The following is a 20,900-nucleotide window of genomic DNA, read 5'->3' on the forward strand; positions in this document are numbered from 1 at the left end:
TGTGTTATTTAGTTATCCTATTAGATGATCTTATATAGTTTTTATCAAGGTTGTAAGTATCGTATTGTTACATGTATTGGTCGGGCCCAAAATAAGATACGTGCCGTAAAAATCATGAAATCATAACACATGAATAATGATGAATTGCACAAAACACAACCATAAAATCATGTATGAAGCATTTGTCTCTATGAGCTGCATAAGACATCATCAAATAACAACTATCCCTTCATACAAAAGAATAATACACCACAACACAATAATACATAAGTGACATAAATCCCCCAAGTATTAGAAACTAATGACTTCTCTAATAGAGATGACTCTAGTCTTTCACCAAGGTTGTTCAGGTCATATGGTCTGGTAATGGGAATCCCTTTTTTCTGTGTGATAGACCTTGGCATACACTGCTTGAAATGGATGTTTTGGACTTTGGATTGAAACCTTTAATTCGCTTGAATATTCTTTTCATGCAAGTCATCAATTTAAAGGTGTATCATAATAGAGATTTTTTACCTTAACCCACTTGAGTGAGAAAATGGTGAAAATGCACTCTTACTTGAGCAAACTGCAAAAGCCCTATCCCTTGCGCATGGATCAGCCCACTAATTGCTCTCACGACTCCTAGTGTGCTTGCATACCCCTCTAATGGCCTCTACACAAATGAGCCCTCAAGAGGTCTTTAAAACCTCAAAAATAAAAAACAAGTTTCAGCCATTTTTAAAGTGCGTTGAAGGTGTATCATATGATACATGTGATACAGATACGATACATACTCGTATCACGATACGAGTGTGTATTGTACCACTTTTGCCCATGGTAACGATATGTATCGTACCGTATTGTATGATACGGTACGATAGAACATTGGTTTTTCTAATAAGATGATATAATTGTCAATTGTAGACATTATTTCTTAATTATTCATTTTGACACTTCTTTTTTCTTCAAAAAACTTCATTCTTTAAAAGTTGTTTTCTTACATCAATCATTTTATCATTATTTCTCATAATTTCTTATATTGCTTCCTTAACTATTCCCCCTACCGCTTCCCGCTTCCTGAATCCTCCAAAAAATTGGATTGACTGCTTCTCGTTTTTTATTCTCGTCCTTGCAACTATGGGTCTGATTGGAACCCTGCCCTCTCCCATCTCTTATCAGAGATATGATCTACATCTAATCATAAACCTCCTCCACTTGTTTAATCAAACCTGTAAACCGAACCAGACTTGGGTTTGATTGGACTAAGGTATTTTTGGGCCTGGGTTTGATTAGGACCTCCTCTCTCTGATTGGATGCGGGTCATGTTCGACCCATATCAAGACCTGAGCCCTATTAGATCCTGATTGGATCGTTGGAACTGGTTCTGATTGAAAAACCCTCCCCAATCTCTCTCTTTGCCTAGGTCTGACTACACAAACACACACACTCTGCACCCCACACCCATGTTTTCAGAAATTCCTAAGGCATATCTTTCACGCCCACACCCATACACAATTAATGCATGAAATGACTGTCATCTTCAGATTTGTTAGGGTTGTAAATTTTGTGGTGAATGTCTATGGAAGGCCTTGGAAGTTAACACCTTCCCTGCATATACATACATGCATGCCTGCATACATACATAGGTATGTACAAAATCACAGTTCCAACAAGAATAATATAGCACTAAAGTGCAGTTGTATGCAAACTAATACAAACTAGTGTTTCTTGACTGCCTAGCAGGTCTTTTCAAAATAGAGGGCATTTTTTATGTAGCAGTGCCGCATGATGCAGCTCTCTTGCCGCCGCTAACAGCCACCCATATCATTTTTTGAGATGGAGACCACACCCATCTTGAGAAATGCCAAGATGGCTTGTCAGGGACACTGCATCATGTAATGCCGCTGCATATAATGTGAACACTTTCAAAATATCAACTAGTAAATACTTCTATATATATATATATATATATAAGGTATTAGGAATCTATGTATGTACAAATGTGCATATGTATATAAGAATATATGCATGTATTTTGCAAAATGTGATCTAACATGTATGCATGTGTCTCTGTGTGTGTCATTCTTGGTGGATTATTGGTATACATATCCTATCAGAGAGTCTGTTTCATTGGGAGCTGTAATTCAAAATGTTGGTTGCAGGTAATATGCATGTTGGCCCAAAGTAGACAAACTGGTGATCATATTTATATATAAGGTATTAGGAATCTATGTATGTACAAATGTGCATATGTATATAAGAATATATACATGTATTTTGCAAAATGTGATCTAACATGTATGCATGTGTCTCTGTGTGTGTCATTCTTGATGGATTATTGATATACATATCCTATCAGAGAGTCTGTTTCATTGGGAGCTGTAATTCAAAATGTTGGTTGCAGGTAATATGCATGTTGGCCCAAAGTAGACAAACTGGTGATCATATTTCAAAGTTGAATTTGTTAATTAGTTTAAATTTTCCAACATGCATGTGTCCTTCAAACATCTATCTTGTAATTAGAGATAAAGGTGTAAATTTTAAGAAGTGACATCACTCCACAGATTGCTGGTTATTAAATAGTTGGGTCAGTAAACAAGTACTTGAATGGAGCTTGAATTTTGACTTAAATCTGTCTCTGGTTGGAAATCCTTATGGCGCATGTTGGTTTGCTTATGAGCTTTATTCCTACTGTTCCTAGCTCTTAAATAGCTATATTTTCTACTTTTCAGATATGCTAAATCATTCCTTTCAGCCAAACTGTTTCCTGCATTGGCGTTTCAAGGACCGGATGCTGGAGGTGATGATAAATGCTGGTCAGCAGATCAGAAAAGGGGATGAGGTAAACTTTGAGTTCTCCTGATAGCCATGTGATGTTGCCTTGATTTAGCTCATGTTTTGAGATTACAGATGCCTTATATGTCCTTGCATTTCCTTCATTGATTTTCCTTTTTCTTTTTCCCTCTGTATTGCCAGTGAACTTCTGATCTAGGTGTAAGATTGGTGCTTCAAGTTGTATTTCTTAAATCTTCTCATGCGTTTTACAAGAGTCATCATTGTCCTCTAATAGATCATTTGCATGGTGGTATTATTTTCTGTTGTAGAAAAGGAAAGTTCTATATAATTTTCTTCTTGTATAACTTCCTTTCATTGTTAGATAGGGAAACAGATGGCGTCTTAATTGGGTTTTAATGTTTTCCGATCATATGTGCATTGTTTATCGAAATGTAATGGGTTTGTTGGTGTATATATTCATTGTAAATGCTTGGATTTTTTATCTTATGTGAATGATGATAAAATGTATTGTGTATATATATATATCTCTTTTACTGTGTATGTAAACCCATTCTTAGTGCGAGATCATGATTCCAATACTGGCATTCTCTGTTTTAGTATTAGATCTTTTCAATAAGGCTTTATTTTGATCACATTTTTCTTTTTTTTGGAATACTTTGATGCTAAGTTTCTACTTTTCTTAGAGATTCAAGCAATTTGTACTTGAACATTAAATAGAACTCGCTGAAATCTCTTGTTAAAGAAAACTAAGTCAATCTGTTTAAATTATGTAATTTTATTTTGATCAGATGACCAATGCATCACCTTACTGGTGGAAATATTTAAACGATATCAGAATCCTTTTTTTTAGTTACTTTTCATTTTAATTTTGTGTATATGTTGGATTTTAGGTTAGTGTCTTCACTACTTCCAGGTTCCTCTTGTTCGAGCATCTGTTTATTGCTCTGGGTTTTGATACTTCTATAATAAATAAATAAACTTATCATAACTGAAGGATTATGTTGTAGGTTGCAAAGTAAATTATCTCAGAAATGCATCATGTTGCTCATTCATTTCTGAAATATCTGTTTATGTTTCTGACAAAACTATTGCAGATGACAATCAACTATATGCCAGGAAAGAAGAACAACTTCTTCATGGAGAGATATGGCTTTTCATCACCAACAGTAAGAATTTAGTACAATTTGGTTATTTCTGTTAAAATATATGTAATATATATATATATATATATATCAGTCACTACCCGATAAGGGGTAGTTATGTAATCTCGCCCAATAGGGGCAGTTTAGTCTTTTTCCTTTTTCTTCCTTTTTCATTTTTCTTTTTCTATTTTTCCTTTTTCCTTTTTTTGTTTTTTTATTTCTTTTTGTGCATTTAATGCACAGCCATTGGGGGCCCCAACAAAGAGTCGTTGGGCCCCCAACGGTCACAATTGTGACCGTTGGGAGCCCAACGACTCCTTGTTGGGACTCCCAATGGTCCCTCTCTCTTGCTTTTCTCTAACTCTCCCTCACTCCTCTCTTGCCTATAAATAAGTGGGGTCTCCCCCTTTGTAAGGTGTGGCTTCTTCAAGCCCTTTAGTGCATTTATAAGATTTTATGCTTTCTAGCCATTATTGGCTTTTGTGTATGTCCTCTTTTGGACTTGTTCTTTAATTTCCATGTGTGAATGTCCATTGTAGGACATACTTTTCTTTTCCGCATATTTCATTACATGGTATCAGAGCCTTGGTTGTGCTCTTGATTTTCTTTGCTAGTTGTCTAGCTTTATTTCTCTCTTTTGTTTATCCTCCATTCTTGATTATATAATGGAAGGAGAACAAAAGATTGATCTCTCCTTCAAGCTCAATGGTGCTAACTACATGATGTGGGCCGCCGCCATGGAGAACAACCTCAAAGGTAAAAAGCTTTGGGGATATGTTATGGGCACCATTCGGGAACCTCAACTCCAACTTACAAAAATAGATGGTGATCAAGAAAAAGCTCTAGAAGGAATTGCTCGCACGAAGGCTATTGAAGATCACCAATCCAAGGTAGAAGATTGGGAAAGTAAGCATGCAAAAATTCTTGCATGGTTCATGAACAACGTGGAGCTAAAGATTTGCGCCAACATTGCTAAATTCCGCCTAGCAAATGAAGCATGGTTCTTTATGAAAGGTATGTATACCCAAAAAGACCTTGCTCGTCAATTCTTTATCCAAGAAAAAATTCGTACCATTAAGCAAGGTGAAATGAGTGTAAGAGATTACTATAGCACTCTTGGACCTTTGTGGGATGAGCTATCCCTTCTTGAACCCAAATGGGTATCAAGTGAAGATGTGGAAATGCGAAGAGAACAAATGGAAAAAGAACACTTTTTCCAATTTTTACATGGGCTTAGGCCCGAATATGAACAAGTTAGGTCCTCCCTACTTCATAGATCCAAACCACTTCCTTTGGAAGATGCCATAGCCGAAATATGCCAAGAAGAAACACGTCTTGGCATGATTAAAGGAGGAGATGAAGTTCTTGCCGTGTCTAAACCCGGCAATCATATGAAAGCATATAAGCCTCCACACTTTGGGAGGCAAAATAACTATAATGGCAATTATAGGAAAGCCATTTGCCACCACTGTCAAGAACTGGGTCATATAAGACCGAATTGTCCAAAGATAAATGAACCTCCAAAAGGTAAAGTTGCTATTATTGAAGAAATCCCACAAAAGGAGGAGCCAATGAAAGGGAATGAGTCCTTCTCCCTTGCTCAACTATCCGAAGCACTTCAAATTCTACTCAAATCGCCATCAACTTCGGGAGCCGCCATTGCCTCTTCTTCTCCTCCAGGTACGTCTTCTTGGATTCTTGACTCTGGAGCATCTTTTCATATGACCCCTATTGAAAATGGACTATCCAATATATGTAGCAACCCCAAAAATTCTTTTGTTTCCACCGCCGATGGTACCTCTTTACAAGTTAAAAGCTTTGGAACCTTAGACTTTTCAAAAGATTTTTTTGTGCCAAATGTAAGAGTAGTACCTCAACTTAATTTAAACCTTTTATCTGTCTCTCAAATATGTGATCATGGATGTGAAATCTCCTTCTCAACCAAGCATTGCTCTATACAGGATCTCCAGTCCGTGAAGCGGATTGGGCAAGGCCATAGGAGGGGAGATCTCTACTACATGACCAATTTGAAACTTCCTACTAACTCTTTTTGTAATCATGTCCAAGATAAAAATATAGAAACTTGGCATCAAAGACTTGGACCTCCAAGCTTCTCAAAACTGTACTCCTTTCCTTTTGAAAAGAAATTTTGTAATGAGAAACATTTTTTTTGCAAGAGTTGTATTTTTGGAAAAATGAAATCCACTCCCTTTCCAAAGAGAACATTTGTGTCAAAAAAACCCTTTGAATTAGTTCATTCGGATGTTTGGGGTCCTTCTCCGGTCATATCAAAAGGAGGATACTCATGTTATGTCACTTTCATTGATGATTTCACTCGATATGTGTGGATCTACTTTCTCAACCTAAAATCCGAAGTTTTTAACTTCAAAAAATTTCATATACAACAACAACAACAACAACAACAACAACAACTACGCCTTCATCCCAAAACAATTGGGGTCAGCGATATGAACCAAAAAAGAAATTCATTTTGGGTCTTCCACATGAATCCTTTTCCTCCAATCATTTCTATCCAACGCCATGTCCTCGGTGAGGTTCAAAGCATTCATATCCTTTCCTATCATCTCCATCCAAGTCTTCCTAGGCCTACCCCGACCTCTTTTAACTAATATATTTTCCCATTTCTCCAACCTTCTAACTGGAGCATCATTAGGCCTTCGCCGAATATGTCCAAACCACCGTAAACGATTCTCTCGCATCTTATTTTCAATGGGTGCAACACCTACCTTCTTACGTATCTCTTCGTTCCGAATCTTATCTTTTATTGTATTTCCACACATCCATCTAAGCATCCGCATCTCAGCTACACTCATTTTTTGAATATGATGTCTCTTGGCAGCCCAACATTCCGTACCATATAGTAAAGCGGGTCTAATAGTCGTCCTATAAAACTTTCCCTTCAACCGCAATGGCATTCTACGATCGCACAGCACTCCAGTAGCACTTTTTCATTTCATCCACCCAACCTTTATCCTATGATTTACATCTCCATCAATTTCTCCATACTTTTGAATGATGGATCCCAAATATTTGAAATAATCATTCACCGGTATATCTTGCTCACCAAGCTTCACTACACTCCCATCCCTACTTCGTTGCTTACTAAACCGACATTCCATATATTCAGTCTTACTCTTACTCAACTTAAAACCTCTAGCTTCCAATGTCTGTCTCCATAATTCTAACTTAGCATTAACCCCAGCTCTAGACTCATCAATCAAAACAATATCATCAGCAAACAACATACACCACGGTACATTTTCTTGAATTGATCTCGTAAGCTCATCCATCACTATCGCAAATAGGAAAGGGCTTAAAGCAGATCCTTGATGTAACCCAACCGTTATCGGAAAATTGGTTGTCACCCCTCCACAAGTGCGGACATTGGTTACTACTCCTTCATACATATCTTTAATTATACTAATGTACTTGAGAGAAACACCTTTCTTCATCATTGTCCACCAGAGAACGTCCCTAGGTACTCTATCGTATGCCTTCTCTAAATCAATAAAAACCATATGCAAATCTTTGTTCCTCTCTCTATATCTTTCAATAAGTTGTCTAAGAAGATGTATAGCTTCCATAGTTGATCTTCCAGGCATAAAACCAAATTGATTCTCCGATATCATGACAACCTTCTGTTAGAAAGTGACTTGAAATACCTTGGGTTCAATAATGAACCCATACTTATGCACGTAAAGTGCAAATATACCCATTAAAGGGAAACAACACACGCACATAATGTGCCAATACATAAAACCCATAAAAAGGGAAAAATATGACTTAAAGTCATAAGTTACATATCATTGAAGAATAATGGAGAAGGGGTGAAAACCCCATTACAATGGAGCATAAGCTCCCTCAAGAATACAAAATACAAAGGGGAAATCCCCTATTTATAAGCATGAAAAGGGACCACCTTGGGGGCTCCCAAAGGGGACGTTGGAGAGCCCCCAACGGTCACATTTGTGACCGTTGGGGGCTCCCAACGTCACTTTTGGGAGGCCCCCAATGTGGTACGAAACCCAAAAATATAAAAAACAAAACATAAAAATAAAACAAAAATTACAATGCATATTCCAATTGGAATATGCGTAAAATGCTAATTTACAAGAATACCCTTGAGGGTATTTTAGGAAGATAAAAAATATATATTTATATATATAGAGAGATATGTATACATATATATATATGTATACGTATCTTTATATATATATATATATATATATAAATATATATATGTACATTTAAGGATCAACATATTTTAACACCTTCCTCAACCTAGACTCAATCACCCTCTCCCAAAGTTTCATAGTATGACTCATGAGTTTTATACCACGATAGTTTGTGCAATCTTGTATATCACCCTTATTCTTATATAAAGGCACCAAAGTACTCTTCCTCCACTCATTAGGCATCTTATTTGTTCGCCAAATCAAGTTAAAAAGATTTGTCAACCATTCTAAACCTTTCTCTCCCAAGCATTTCCAAGCCTCGATAGGTATACCATCTGGGCCAACTGCCCTTCTTGATTTCATTTTCTTCAAATCCTCTGCAATTTCTTTCAAAAAATTTCATATGATTGTCAAAAATCAATTTTCAACTAATATCTCCATTCTTCGATCCGATTCCGGTGGAGAATATTTATCAAATGAATTTCAAGAATATTTAGAAACTAATGGAATTTGTCATCAAAGGTCATGTCCTAGGACTCCCCAACAAAACGGTCTAGCCGAGAGAAAGCATAGACACATCTTGGAAACCACTAGGACTCTTCTCATTTCCAAAGAAATTCCTAAATGCTATTGGGGCGAAGCCGCCTTAACCTCCACTTATTTGATAAATAGAATGATATCCTCATCCCTACAAAATATATCTCCATATGAAAAACTTTTTGAAAGAATACCCGATTTTAATAGATTAAGAATTTTTGGGTGTAAGTGTTTTGTCCTTACACATAAAAGAGATAAGTTATCCCCCAAAGCTATCGAATGTGTGTTCTTAGGATACAGAGAAAATAAAAAAGGTTTTAGGTGCTTCGATCCCAAAAGCAACAAACTTTATGTATCCAAAGATGTTACTTTTTTAGAAAATGAGAATGGTTTTGAGAAAAATAAAGATATTGATGAAAGCTAATATGCTTTCCTATTTGATCTTCTCTCTCAAGAAGATGTGACTCCTCACGAAGAGGATGTTTCTAATGATTTAGAGGATACTCCTCTTAGTAATGTTGAAAATGGAAGTAATGATGTTGAAAATAGGTCAATACAAACCTATGCTAGGCGTGGTCAAGAAACTCCCATAAGTGCTTTAGAAAAATATTCTCAAAATTCCAACATTGAAGAAACCACTTTAAGGAGATCTAGCCGAATTTCCAATCCTCCTAATAGGTTTGTTTCCTATGAGTCTCTAACACCTAAATATAGGGCATGCTTAATTGCATTACACTCTTATCATGAACCATCACACTATAATGAAGCCAAAAATATTCCTCAATGGGTTGAAGCTATGAAACTAGAACTTAGTGCCCTTGAAAAGGCTAAAACTTGGGAAATAACTTCATTACCCATTGGAAAGAAGTCTATTGGATGTAGATGGGTCTTCAAAATCAAAACTAAAAGTGATGGGTCACTAGAACGTTATAAAGCTAGGTTGGTAGCCAAAGGATATGCTCAAGAGTACGGAATAGACTATGAAGAAACCTTTGCTCCCGTAGCTAGAATGACTAGTGTTAGGACTCTTATTGCGGTTGCATCCGTTAAAAAATGGCCTATCTATCAATTGGATGTTAAGAATGCATTTCTTAATGGCGATCTCAGTGAAGAGGTCTATATGGATCCTCCACCAGGAGTATCTATTGGTGAAAACAAAATTCTTAAACTAAAAAAGGCTTTATATGGGTTAAAACAAGCTCCGAAAGCTTGGCATGACAGATTTAGCAATGTAATGACTAGCTTAAATTTTCGTTCATGTTATACTGACACTGCGTTGTTTGTGAAAAGTGCAGGGTCCTCTGTAGTTATTCTACTACTATATGTTGATGATATGATCATCACCGGAAGTGATGAGCAAGGAATCCATGATATTAAGAAAATTTTGAAAGAAAATTTTGACATGTCTGACCTTGGTTTCTTAAGATATTTTCTAGGTATTGAAGTTGCATATTCACCTCGGGGGTATATTCTCTCTCAGATGAAACTTGCTGCTGACATTTGTGCCAAGTCTGGAATTTCGGATGATAAGAAGACAGAAACCCCTGAGGTTATCAATGCAAAGCTCAGGCTGGAAGATGGGACTCTTCTTGAGAATCCTACTCCCTACCGTCAACTCGTTGGGTCTCTGACATACTTATCCATCACTCGGCCAGATATAGCTCATGCCGTTCACTCCGTCAGTCAGTTTCAACATGCACCTACAACTGTGCACATGAGTGCAGTCTTAAGGATTGTCAGATATATTAAAAACACCATAACTAAGGGAGTTTTTCTTTCCTCTTCATCATCCCTTGAGTTAATTGCTTATACAGCTGCTGATTGGGGAGGAAATCCCAATGATAGAGTCTCAACCACTGGTTTTTGTATTTTCTTAGGTGACTCTATGATTTCTTGGAGATGCAAGAAGCAACATAAAGTATCATTGTCCTCAACTGAAGCGGAATATCGTGCAATGGCCACTACAACCATGGAGCTGGTGTGGCTTAGAAGTCTCCTCTGCGATATGGGCATCGTCATCTCAATTCCTTCGAAGATGTGTTGCGATAACAAGAGTGCTATCTATATTGCAAGCAACCACACCTTCCATGAGCGTACCAAACACATTGAGATGGATTGCCACTATGTTCGAGATGAATACCTAAAAGGAACCATAGCGCTGCCCTACGTCACATCCGAGTACCAGTTGACGGACTTCTTCACCAAAGCTCTTGCTGCTCCTCGTTTCATGTTTCTTCTCAACAAGCTTTCCGTTGTATCCCCGTAAAGCTTGAGGGAGGGTGTTAAAATATATGTAATATATATATATATATATATATCAGTCACTACCCGATAAGGGGTAGTTATGTAATCTCGCCCAATAGGGGCAGTTTAGTCTTTTTCCTTTTTCTTCCTTTTTCATTTTTCTATTTTTCCTTTTTCCTTTTTTTGTTTTTTTATTTCTTTTTGTGCATTTAATGCACAGCCATTGGGGGCCCCAACAAAGAGTCGTTGGGCCCCCAACGGTCACAATTGTGACCGTTGGGAGCCCAACGACTCCTTGTTGGGACTCCCAATGGTCCCTCTCTCTTGCTTTTCTCTAACTCTCCCTCACTCCTCTCTTGCCTATAAATAAGTGGGGTCTCCCCCTTTGTAAGGTGTGGCTTCTTCAAGCCCTTTAGTGCATTTATAAGATTTTATGCTTTCTAGCCATTATTGGCTTTTGTGTATGTCCTCTTTTGGACTTGTTCTTTAATTTCCATGTGTGAATGTCCATTGTAGGACATACTTTTCTTTTCCGCATATTTCATTACAATTTCTAGGTGACATTATCTTAGACTGTTTTGGTACACCTTAAGCTAAACATTTTACAACATTCATTATCTTAGCTTTTGTTTCAGGCTTAGTGACAAATATCAATGTTTTTGTCAAAAATTGCGACAAACATGAGAATTTTCCTAGCCGATTAAATTGTTAATATAACAAGAAATTGAATTTTTTACTTTTTAAATTAAAAAATCCCTTTGTAACAATTAGTTTTCATTTTCTTTATTAATTTTTTGTCGATATTTTGCCAAAATGTGAGAAAATGAAGTTTTTTAATCTCACAAGAAAAAAATGGCGTTTTACAGTTTTAAACATTTTTTCACTACTGTTTCAGATGACTACTGGACAACCAACGTGACTTGTTCTCTCTTTTATTGATACACTTGAAAAATCCTCTCACTATTACCTACAATCAAAGTTTGAGTTATTGATGAAATGTGTCTAGCATGGATTTCAGATTTGCCATACACTTGAGATTGGTAATAGAATTTTTTGCTTCATGATTATATTCAGTGTATGCTTGGTTGTCTACCCATCTTGGGATTTGAACGTGGTTGAATCTGTCAATTCTGTTGATCCAAGTTAGTCCTAGTTTACTAAGATTTCTACAAGTTGTGGAGATCTGTGCTTATCCATGACCTGGCAAGGTTATATGTTTCAAGCACTTCTGATGCACATGTCCAATTGAAACTTCATTATTTCAAGTTATTTCCTGATGCCTGTCTTCTTTCAGATGGATAGCTGATGTTTTTTATTTTAACTTTCCATTGTTTTCTATGTTTTGTTGATTGTTTGGCATACCAGAATCCTTGGGACGACATACCTTTCTCTGGAAATTCAAGGATTCACTTGGATTCATTTTTATCTGCTTTCAATATATCAGGCCTTCCAAATGAATACTACTACAACAGTACGTATTGTGCTTCAATTATCTTGTTTGCTTGAACTATGTATAGCCTGTCAAATAATAGCTCAGGATGTTGGCCCCCCCGCCCCCCAGGTAGGCTTTCTGACAGAGAAGATACCTTTGTAGATGGGGCCATCTTAGCAGCTGCACGTACGCTGCCAACATGGTCAGATGGGGATATGCCTCCAATCCCAAGCTTAGAAAGGAAAGCAGTTCTGGAGTTACAGGAAGAATGCCAAAGCATTTTAGCAGAATTCCCTACAACAGCTGAACAGGATCAGCAAATTCTTGGTATGATTTGTGAGAAATGAAAATGACTGCTTGTTTATTTTTCTCTTGGGGAGTTTGATTTCTTGGATCTCAAATTTGAATTTGAGATCATATCCCAAATTCAGCGTTCGTTTACCTTGGATCTCAGTGTGGGCTCCATACTATATTTAAATACATAGATATGCCATTTGAGGTTTTCAAACGTACCCATAGGAACCAAAATTTATGAATATTGTGGATTGATTTCTGTGATAAAAATGTTCAGATTCTAATCCCGAAGTGAGGAGATCACTGGAAGCTGCAATCAGGTATGTTCACAACTGCACTAGCATTTTCTGGTGTTTGGGCTATTGCGTTTTTTAATACTTGTGTTTCTAATGATCTTGTGGTATGGCAGATACCGAATGCACCGGAAGACGTTTATTCAGAAGGTTAACCGCGCATTGGAACTTTATCTTGACAGAATACTCTTTTGATTAACTGCATAATTTGTGTTGCATTAACGTTCAAACTGCTAATGTATCAATCTGTAATCATGTACGAGCAACGTTATTTTTGGCAGTTGCTTATGTATGTGTACAATGGCGGAAATTTTGTAAGCAGTAGATGCCTTGAAATTCTTTTCATGTTTGGACTGAACTTTCATTGTCACATAAAGTTGGCTTGAAAGGAACTTCCTTGGCTTTTCTTTTTTGGATAACTTGGAGAACCCTGTTTCAGTGTCTGGTGTAAAACTGCAAGTACTTTCCCTTCTCCACTGAGGATAATTTTTCATTAGTTTTAGCTTGTGGCAAGGGATGTGCACTCCGGGTATTGAACTCACAACTTCCTTCAGCTTGAACGCGTTAAGCTGACCCACATAGCCAGGTGTGCGGAGCCCTTGGGCAACTTCTTGGGCTTTGGTTTACATTTTTGGACAAGTATATGCTGTGTCACAATGATCCGCGGGCTTGAGGACGTGGGATTCGGATTCCACTCAAAAGTTTGAAAATTCTTTAAAAAATGGGATATGAGAACATGGAATTTTTATTTATTTATTTTTAATAAAAAAAGCTATTTTTGAATATTTTAACATTAAAACATGGGTTTTTATCGAAATAAAATTAAAATGTAATGAAATATTATTTAAAAAAAAAAAAAAAAATGCAGTACGTGTCATTGTCCTTGTCTCACTAGTGACACACAGCGCAAATAGCGTGTCCCTGTGACAGACATCATGCATTAAACTAGTCCGTATGTTATAGAGTGCGTATTCCGAATTTCGATAGGCTTCACCCTGAACCGGCTATTTTTTAAATAAATGTGAAAGAATACTAAAAATTAATTATTATGATTATTTTAACATGCGTCACGTTATGGTTGACACATAATAATTTTTTATTATTTTCTGACCGATACAGAACGATTCAGCTGAGTATCGGTATCGGCTGATACAGCTGAATCGGTGGCCCAACGATTCAGGACCGATACTGACAACATTGATATTTGTAACCTCTCATTATTTTTGTTTTCCAAAATTTTATTTTTCAATTTTTACTGTATTTATTTCCTATTATAATTTTAATTGAAATGATTATTTTTTATAAACCGATTCAAAATCGATTTGATTTGATTCGATTAGGTTTGATCTTTTGAATAATTTTAAGAAACGACTCACTATGTGAATCGATCATAACAAAATTGGTCCTACCTTTGCCAAATCTGGTTAGATTCATTCCACTAAGGTCTGGTCAAGTTCAGAGGCGGATAGGACTATCGACATTTCGGACCCAGTGGGTCCAACTGTAAGGTGCTATCACAGGGTCTGGATATGGGTCCAAGTTCTAAACTTGGCCTATGCAAAATCAGACATGGGTCTGGCTACAGATGGCACAAACCAGACCTAATCAAATCTTAACTTTTTTTTACAGTTTTAACATTAAAAAATAACTGATCTTAATCGAGACTCATGTAGGAGTTGGGTCTGTCATGAAAATTCCCAAAACAAACCCAGGTCTTTACGGTACTCGAATCTTGTGGGTTTGACCCGATTAACCAATCATACCTATATCTAGGGGTGTCAACGGGTTGGACCTCCACCAGAATTGGGTGGGTCTGAACCCAGATCCAAAACAGAAGTGTTGGTACTAGGTCCGGATCTGGGTCAGACTGTATTTAACACAGGAAAACTATACCTGAATCTTATAAGGAATGCACAAACCAGACCTGGTCCATACCCAGTAAAATAATAATTTTTATGTTGTTTTACATTGAAAAATTGTGAATCTTAATTGAAACTTGGGTCGGACCCTGGTTTAGTATGAAATTTCAAAACCCATACCTGGCTTTGTGTGCTAATGGATCTCACGGGTCTAACCTAGATAATTAACCGGACCAGTTCCTTTGTTACCTGACATACTGAACCCAGTATGGGTAAGGAACGGGTCATACCCAACCCATTCACACTCCCAAGTCCTATCACTAAATCCGAACCTGAACCCTAATAGATCGGATCTGGGTTAGAACCAGGTCACACACGACCCTTTGACAAAACCCTTGCCCAAGCAGGGTGTCAACGAGTTGGATCTGGTTTGGAGCCAGGTGAGTCTGAACCTGGATCTGACTTTGAGGGGAAGATAGGAAGCCCGAAACCGGGTCTGATTGGGTTTGCCACAACAAAAACCATACCCGGATCCTATAAGAATTACATGAACCATACCCGATAAAATAATAAATTTTTAAAAATCTTTTTTATATTAAAAATTCACAGGTCTTAATCGGAACTCGGGTTACCCTGCTCCCTATAGTAATCAGACCCTTTGGATCCGACCTGATTTCTAATCGGACCTCTTTCATTGTCACCAAACCCTGATCCAATTAGGTTTGGTACGAGTCAAACCGACTCATTGAGCACGAGGGAAGTTCCAAAATTTCGTCATTCAGAACAGACGGCATTTTTTGGCATAAAATATTGGACTGTAATTTTGAATAAGATACCTCCTTGAACACGAAATGTAAAAACATGGAGGGAAGTTCAAAAACAAAGAACCAAAAGCCCGAAATCGCAACAAATTTTCAAGTGGGGTGGGGGAGAAAGAGAGAGGGCCCTCTAAAATTTGAAAATTTCAAACCAAACGCCAGAAATTCCGAAAATTGTTTTTCGAAATGGCGAATTCGTTCCCGGGTTTTCACCTTTCCCGCCACCGCCTTCTCCAGTTCTTCTTCTCTTCCCCCTTCTTTCTCCTCTCTTTGCTATCCTCGTTCGCTACACACTGCATATATATATATATATATATATATATATATATATATATATATATATATATATAGAGAGAGAGAGAGAGAGAGAGATGGGAGACAAGGAAACTCATCGTTCCCAACAAGACTACAGATCGCCATCGAAGAGGTTCCACGGCCTCCATCCTCTCAAACGATTCAAGCTACTGCAGCAAGAAGAAGAGCAAGGCAAGAAGAGAGACATCACCGCTACCACCACCACCTACTGCCTCCCAGCCAAGAAGAGAATCTGGGCTCTCCATCACGCCCCTACCCAACTCGAATCCCCCTCCCCTTCTCCTCCAAAACGCCACCATCTCCCTTCCCACTCACCCACCCTCAAGAAAACCCCCATTCGAAAGATCCCCACATTCTCTTCCAGCTCCAAACCAGAAGCAAAAGAAGAAAAACGTGTCGTTCATGATGATGGCAACGAGGAGGAGGACGATGGTATAGTTTGCAGCGTCTGCAAGAGCACTGACGGAGACCCCTCCGACCCTATTGTCCTCTGCGATGGCTGCGACGTCACGGTCCACGCCTCCTGCTACGGCAAACCTCTCTCGGACGCCATCCCCGCCGGCGACTGGTTCTGCGCAAAGTGCCGGTTTCCCGGCCGGTCCGAGAGACCGTCCTGCTGCCTCTGCCCGGCCGAGACCGGCGCGCTGAAGCCCACCACCGACGGCCGGTGGGCTCACATCCTGTGCGCTCTTCTCGTCCCGGAAGTGTTCTTTAGGGATCCTGCGGGAAGGAACGATATCGACTGCTCCAACGTCCCCCGGAGAAGATGGGGAGGAAGTTGCTACGTTTGTAAAACCACTAAGGGATCCGTCATCGAGTGCTCGGAGCCGAGATGCTCCTCCGCATTCCATGCTTCTTGCGGGTTGGAGAACGATCTGCATCTCGAGTACAGAGAGGAGAAGGCCGGTGGGCTCATCGTCGGCTTCTGCAAGCTTCATACCCATCTGTGGAAGAAGGTAAAAAGATGGTTCGCGTGTTTTCCCTCTTGACATTGTGTGGATTTTTGGTTGCCATCATCGCAAACTATGCCTCGTCTTAAGGTAGTTAATCTGTAGACTAGGCATCAAAACGAGGGTGGGGTTACCAGAAGCTCTACTTACACGTGAAATTTGTTTCCTGTTTCTGAAACCGGAAGGGGTGTTTGTTTCTTATCCTTTTCTATGAAAGAAGCTTTGCTGTTTCATACAAATGGTGAAACAAACATGTCTATGGAAAAAATATATGGTGAGACCTACATAATAAATGCAAAAAAACAGCTTTCCTGTAAAAATGGTTTCATAACTTCCCTATGAAAGCGTTTTCCCTCCAAAGGAGAGAGTCTTCCCATTGGCGGTACTGTAACAAATGCCCTCTTCGTGTTTCTGAAACTTGCGAGAAACTTCTAAAAATGCATGGGAAGCTCCATTCCCATGGAATGAAAACTTGTTTCACATCACATGGTAAACATACATACCTTAAAGTCTTGTTTCCTGTTTCTGTTTCCCAACACTTTTTTCTTATCCATTTCCCTTCCTTTGGACCTTGATCAAAACTTCTTAAAACTTTAGAAGCTTATCCTTGATGCGAGAAATGAAATCACATGCTTGTGTTATGTAGCAAATATTGCTGATATTTCTAAAATATCATGATTTTATTGCAATATTTCAAGAGCCATTATAATATTAAAAAAATGGTGTTTTGAAAATATCGTCAATGCAATGTGATGAAAGCAAATATGTATTTTTTTGTACTTTCATATTTTTGTATTTTTATATATACTGATATCTTCTTGACAACATTTTCAAGAAGAAAAAAAACAGATCTTTTTTTCAAAATAACATGAGAACAGATCAGGCAATATGCAAAATTTACCGATCCTCTTTATTTTGGCATCTTTACCGTCCATTCTGTTCATCGCCACTGTTGATCTAGCAAACAAACAGGGTCCCACAGATGGCCCAGGTGATATCATCAGCAGCCTTGCTGGCTGATATTGGATGGTGATCTTGCCAAAACACCAAAAGATTGGCTTTTGGAATATCACCTAATCTGTTCTAGAAGGTTTCAGATGTTTTGTTATGAGCTGAGTGGTGCAATGTTGACGTGGTCTTGTTTCAGTGTCTTCAGTGTAGAACAGTAAGACTCTGCAAGTACCCCTGCGCACTGGGGATATTGTTCTCCTAGACCTTGTTCTTAGTAATATGATGTTAAATGGTTCTCTCTCTTTATTGCAGCAACAACAGACAGGCAAGTTCAAGATAGTTCCCAGAGACCAAGCAAAAGGCAGACGGGTAAATCGTAACACAATCAATGACAAACCCTCTCCTTTACACATTCATGTTGTAAATGAGTTCTAATTTGTCATGCTAGTTAGTGTTCTTCAATCTCTATGCAAGGCAGACCCTTACTACTAAAGAGTTTCACCTTGGTAATTATTGAACTTATTTGGGCCATACGAATCACAAAACTGTCATGATGATTTCCGTTTTGAATCATTATGCAATATAAATGTACTTGCATCTTAGTTTGAAATTCGTTTGGTTTCTATTAATAGAGCATAATATGATACAGTCCATGGAAAAATCCAAAACTCCACACAAACACATCATGGACAAAAGTTGTTGAAAGAGACCCTTGTAAGATGTAATATCCACAATCAATGCAGCTACTTCCTCCTGTGAGATCTTTTGCGCAACATATTCAATCACGGACAAAGTTGAATGAGAATCTTGATAGAAGTTCTGGTATACTGGATATTATAGGGCCATAAGTCTACAAAATGAAGTGCTTGGAATTAGAATCAGAAAAATATTGAGAGAGAGAGAGAGAGAGAGCTTAAACCAAAATGATTAACATAGTGTCATGATTCTGATTGATGTGAGGTATCTAACTTGTAATACCTTGGCATTATCATGGAGTTCAAAGAGTGGAACCACAAGCAATTTCATGTTTCTTGGAACTCTGAACTTCCGACTAGCAGACTGCTTAATCAAGAAAAGTTTCACGCATTCCTGCATGAAAATGGTTGTGAGAATTTGTTGAAGTGTGCTGAATGAAATTAGTCTCTGCGGTTGTGTAAGTTTCTCCACCTTTGGCTGCTTTACGTGAAATGGGCAATAAGGAAACATGAGAGTTTCATAACCAGGCCTCCACCACATGCCAACACATTCTCCTCCCTGGTAAAAAAAAGAAATCTCACTTGACCTTAGCCTACTAATCATCAGACACTCCAGTATGAGAAGCTCACTGCATGGTTGGATAAAATGTTATCTAAAATATTCACCTATGAAGTCATGGATCCAGATCATGGTGTTTTTAGTTTGGCCTAAGTTCATGCTTGATCTTGAAAATAAACCACAATTACACAGCTGACTTTAAAACGTGAATATTACATCATTACAGCCCAACCCAAATGTTTACTAAGATTAACCTCATGGTTAAAATACAACTCATAGACCTACCTGCCACTCTGCATCTGAGTCGATTTCATCAGGAGATAACTTGCTTGATAGCTTGCGTTTCAGCCCTTCAATCTCTAAGAAAAGTATGCATTCACTGCTCATTCAGTTCATCAGTCAAAAAACAGATCTGTTTAACACCTGAAAAAAAAATTTCCTATGGCATGTTGCAATAGAATATACAAGCACCAGCAAAGCATTTACATCTGTCAAGATGATTGCCAATTTAGAGCTGAAAGCAACAGCCTTGATAAAAGAGAAATCATCATTTTGTGTCCGGATAAGTTTTAAAAAATAGAGATGCCAAAATATGTTGGAACAAAACTAGAACTGCCACAAATAATTTACCTGTTTCACCAGGCTTTAAGCGACCACCAGGCAGCCTGTAGAAGGAATTTCTTACTTGCAACAACAACACATGAGGGTGATCGGACTGCTCCACCTATTATTGTATAGCTTTGGTTATCATCAATGGAGGGGGTGAAGTAGCAGAAATGATGAAAACCAACAATACATTCACTAATGTTAGAATGCACATACGAACCAATTTACATACAAAAGATTATATTTTGAGGCATGATCTGAAGGCGTAGTGGTGAATTTTTCACTATCTAAAAGCGTTAACATAATGGTTTCAACTCCATAACTAGATGACTACAATCATTTATTAACATAACCAAATGTTATCAGCTACTATTTTGGGATGGTGGTGGTTATAGAATAGCAAGATAATGTAAAATGACAAGGACCATTTAATGGAAGCAGTAAGAGCAAGTTTGCTAATGTCAGGTGCATTAAATAGAGGCAAACTGAATAAAACTAAGAGGAATATTTTCAAGTCACAGTTCCTAGAAAATAGTTAATCTGTTCTGACACATTTTACTATGAGCTCTCCTCTGGCAGTGAGATTTCAATTAGTAAAGATAAAAAAAAGAAAAGAAAACCTGAAAATGCTAAGAAAGATGAGAACCGCAATTGCAACAAAACTGTTGAAGTGCCTAGAAGCTGCTTGAAAATGTGCAAGGGTAAGCAATGAACTGACACAAGAATGACAGCGATGCTAAAGAGGAGCACCCTAATGGTGTCCCAAACACTAAATCCTACGAAACTATGGAGATGGAACCACAACCTAGGAAGTCGATGACAACAAATATATATCCAACCTGATGCAAGAGAAATGGAGGTATGATGCTAAGGAGCACCCTAGTGTTCTGAACGCTAAATCATACAAGCCTACTGGAATAGGGCTAATCTAAGAAAAATTAAATAGGTATGATGATAAAATATATATATATATATTACTGTTTTGCTATCACCTTTAAGTTATTTAGATTTCAGATTTAATCAGACACTAACACGATTTAAGGAACTGCATGCCAATTCAGTTGACATCTTAGTTTAAAGAATGATAACACAGTCTGGTCAATGCAGATAACAGAAAATTTAAATAGGGCCTGAACGCATTCAGGTCAGCAGCATGATATCCTGATTAAACGAAGAACCAGCAGAGTCAATTCAATAACAAGCGTAAACAGAATTTGAACATGGGATGAAC

The 20,900-nt window shown here is 37.9% G+C and overlaps 3 protein-coding genes across 5 annotated transcripts in view; 2 read left to right on the top strand and 1 right to left on the bottom strand.

Annotated features, from left to right (window-relative positions):
• Positions 1–13,335, top strand: part of PTAC14 (plastid transcriptionally active 14) — a 50,045-nt gene extending 36,710 nt beyond the window's left edge. The window contains exons 8-13 of one of the 2 annotated variants that reach the window (XM_089995100.1): positions 2,715–2,824; positions 3,873–3,944; positions 12,263–12,368; positions 12,459–12,656; positions 12,901–12,943; positions 13,033–13,335. In XM_089995100.1, the coding sequence (XP_089851226.1) occupies positions 2,715–2,824; positions 3,873–3,944; positions 12,263–12,368; positions 12,459–12,656; positions 12,901–12,943; positions 13,033–13,111 (608 nt within the window). In that variant the 3' untranslated portion in view covers positions 13,112–13,335. The remainder of the gene's footprint in view (positions 1–2,714; positions 2,825–3,872; positions 3,945–12,262; positions 12,369–12,458; positions 12,657–12,900; positions 12,944–13,032) is intronic. The other variant, XM_089995106.1, reaches the window with a different exon arrangement.
• Positions 13,336–15,964: 2,629 nt separating this feature from the next.
• LOC149844686 (RING/FYVE/PHD zinc finger superfamily protein) lies at positions 15,965–18,326 on the top strand. The gene is made up of 3 exons (XM_089985883.1): positions 15,965–16,864; positions 18,122–18,178; positions 18,258–18,326. The coding sequence occupies exons 1-3, from the start codon at positions 15,965–15,967 to the stop codon at positions 18,324–18,326; spliced, it is 1,026 nt and encodes a 341-aa protein (XP_089842009.1).
• An 82-nt stretch (positions 18,327–18,408) lies between these two features.
• LOC149844687 (pre-mRNA cleavage factor Im 25 kDa subunit 1-like) overlaps positions 18,409–20,900 on the bottom strand; it is a 29,671-nt gene continuing 27,179 nt past the window's right edge. Inside the window, exons 3-7 of one of the 2 annotated variants that reach the window (XM_089997302.1) lie at positions 19,694–19,787; positions 19,349–19,422; positions 18,977–19,063; positions 18,788–18,898; positions 18,409–18,659 (exon numbers count right to left, since the gene is read on the bottom strand). In XM_089997302.1, the coding sequence (XP_089853428.1) occupies positions 18,588–18,659; positions 18,788–18,898; positions 18,977–19,063; positions 19,349–19,422; positions 19,694–19,787 (438 nt within the window). In that variant the 3' untranslated portion in view covers positions 18,409–18,587. Of the gene's footprint in view, positions 18,660–18,787; positions 18,899–18,976; positions 19,064–19,344; positions 19,423–19,693; positions 19,788–20,900 lie in introns of both variants that reach the window. The other variant, XM_089997300.1, reaches the window with a different exon arrangement.

The sequence above is a fragment of the Nuphar pumila genome, chromosome 2 (assembly GCF_984573655.1).
Source record: "Nuphar pumila chromosome 2, dmNupPumi1.hap1.1, whole genome shotgun sequence".
NCBI lineage: Eukaryota > Viridiplantae > Streptophyta > Magnoliopsida > Nymphaeales > Nymphaeaceae > Nuphar > Nuphar pumila.

Coding starts and splice junctions, on each gene's coding strand:
- LOC149844686 (XM_089985883.1), top strand. CDS start 15,965: ATGGGAGACAAGGAAACTCATCGTTCCCAACAAGACTACAGATCGCCA. Junction 16,865..18,121: donor ATACCCATCTGTGGAAGAAG/GTAAAAAGATGG, acceptor TCTTTATTGCAG/CAACAACAGACAGGCAAGTT. Junction 18,179..18,257: donor ACCAAGCAAAAGGCAGACGG/GTAAATCGTAAC, acceptor TTGTCATGCTAG/TTAGTGTTCTTCAATCTCTA.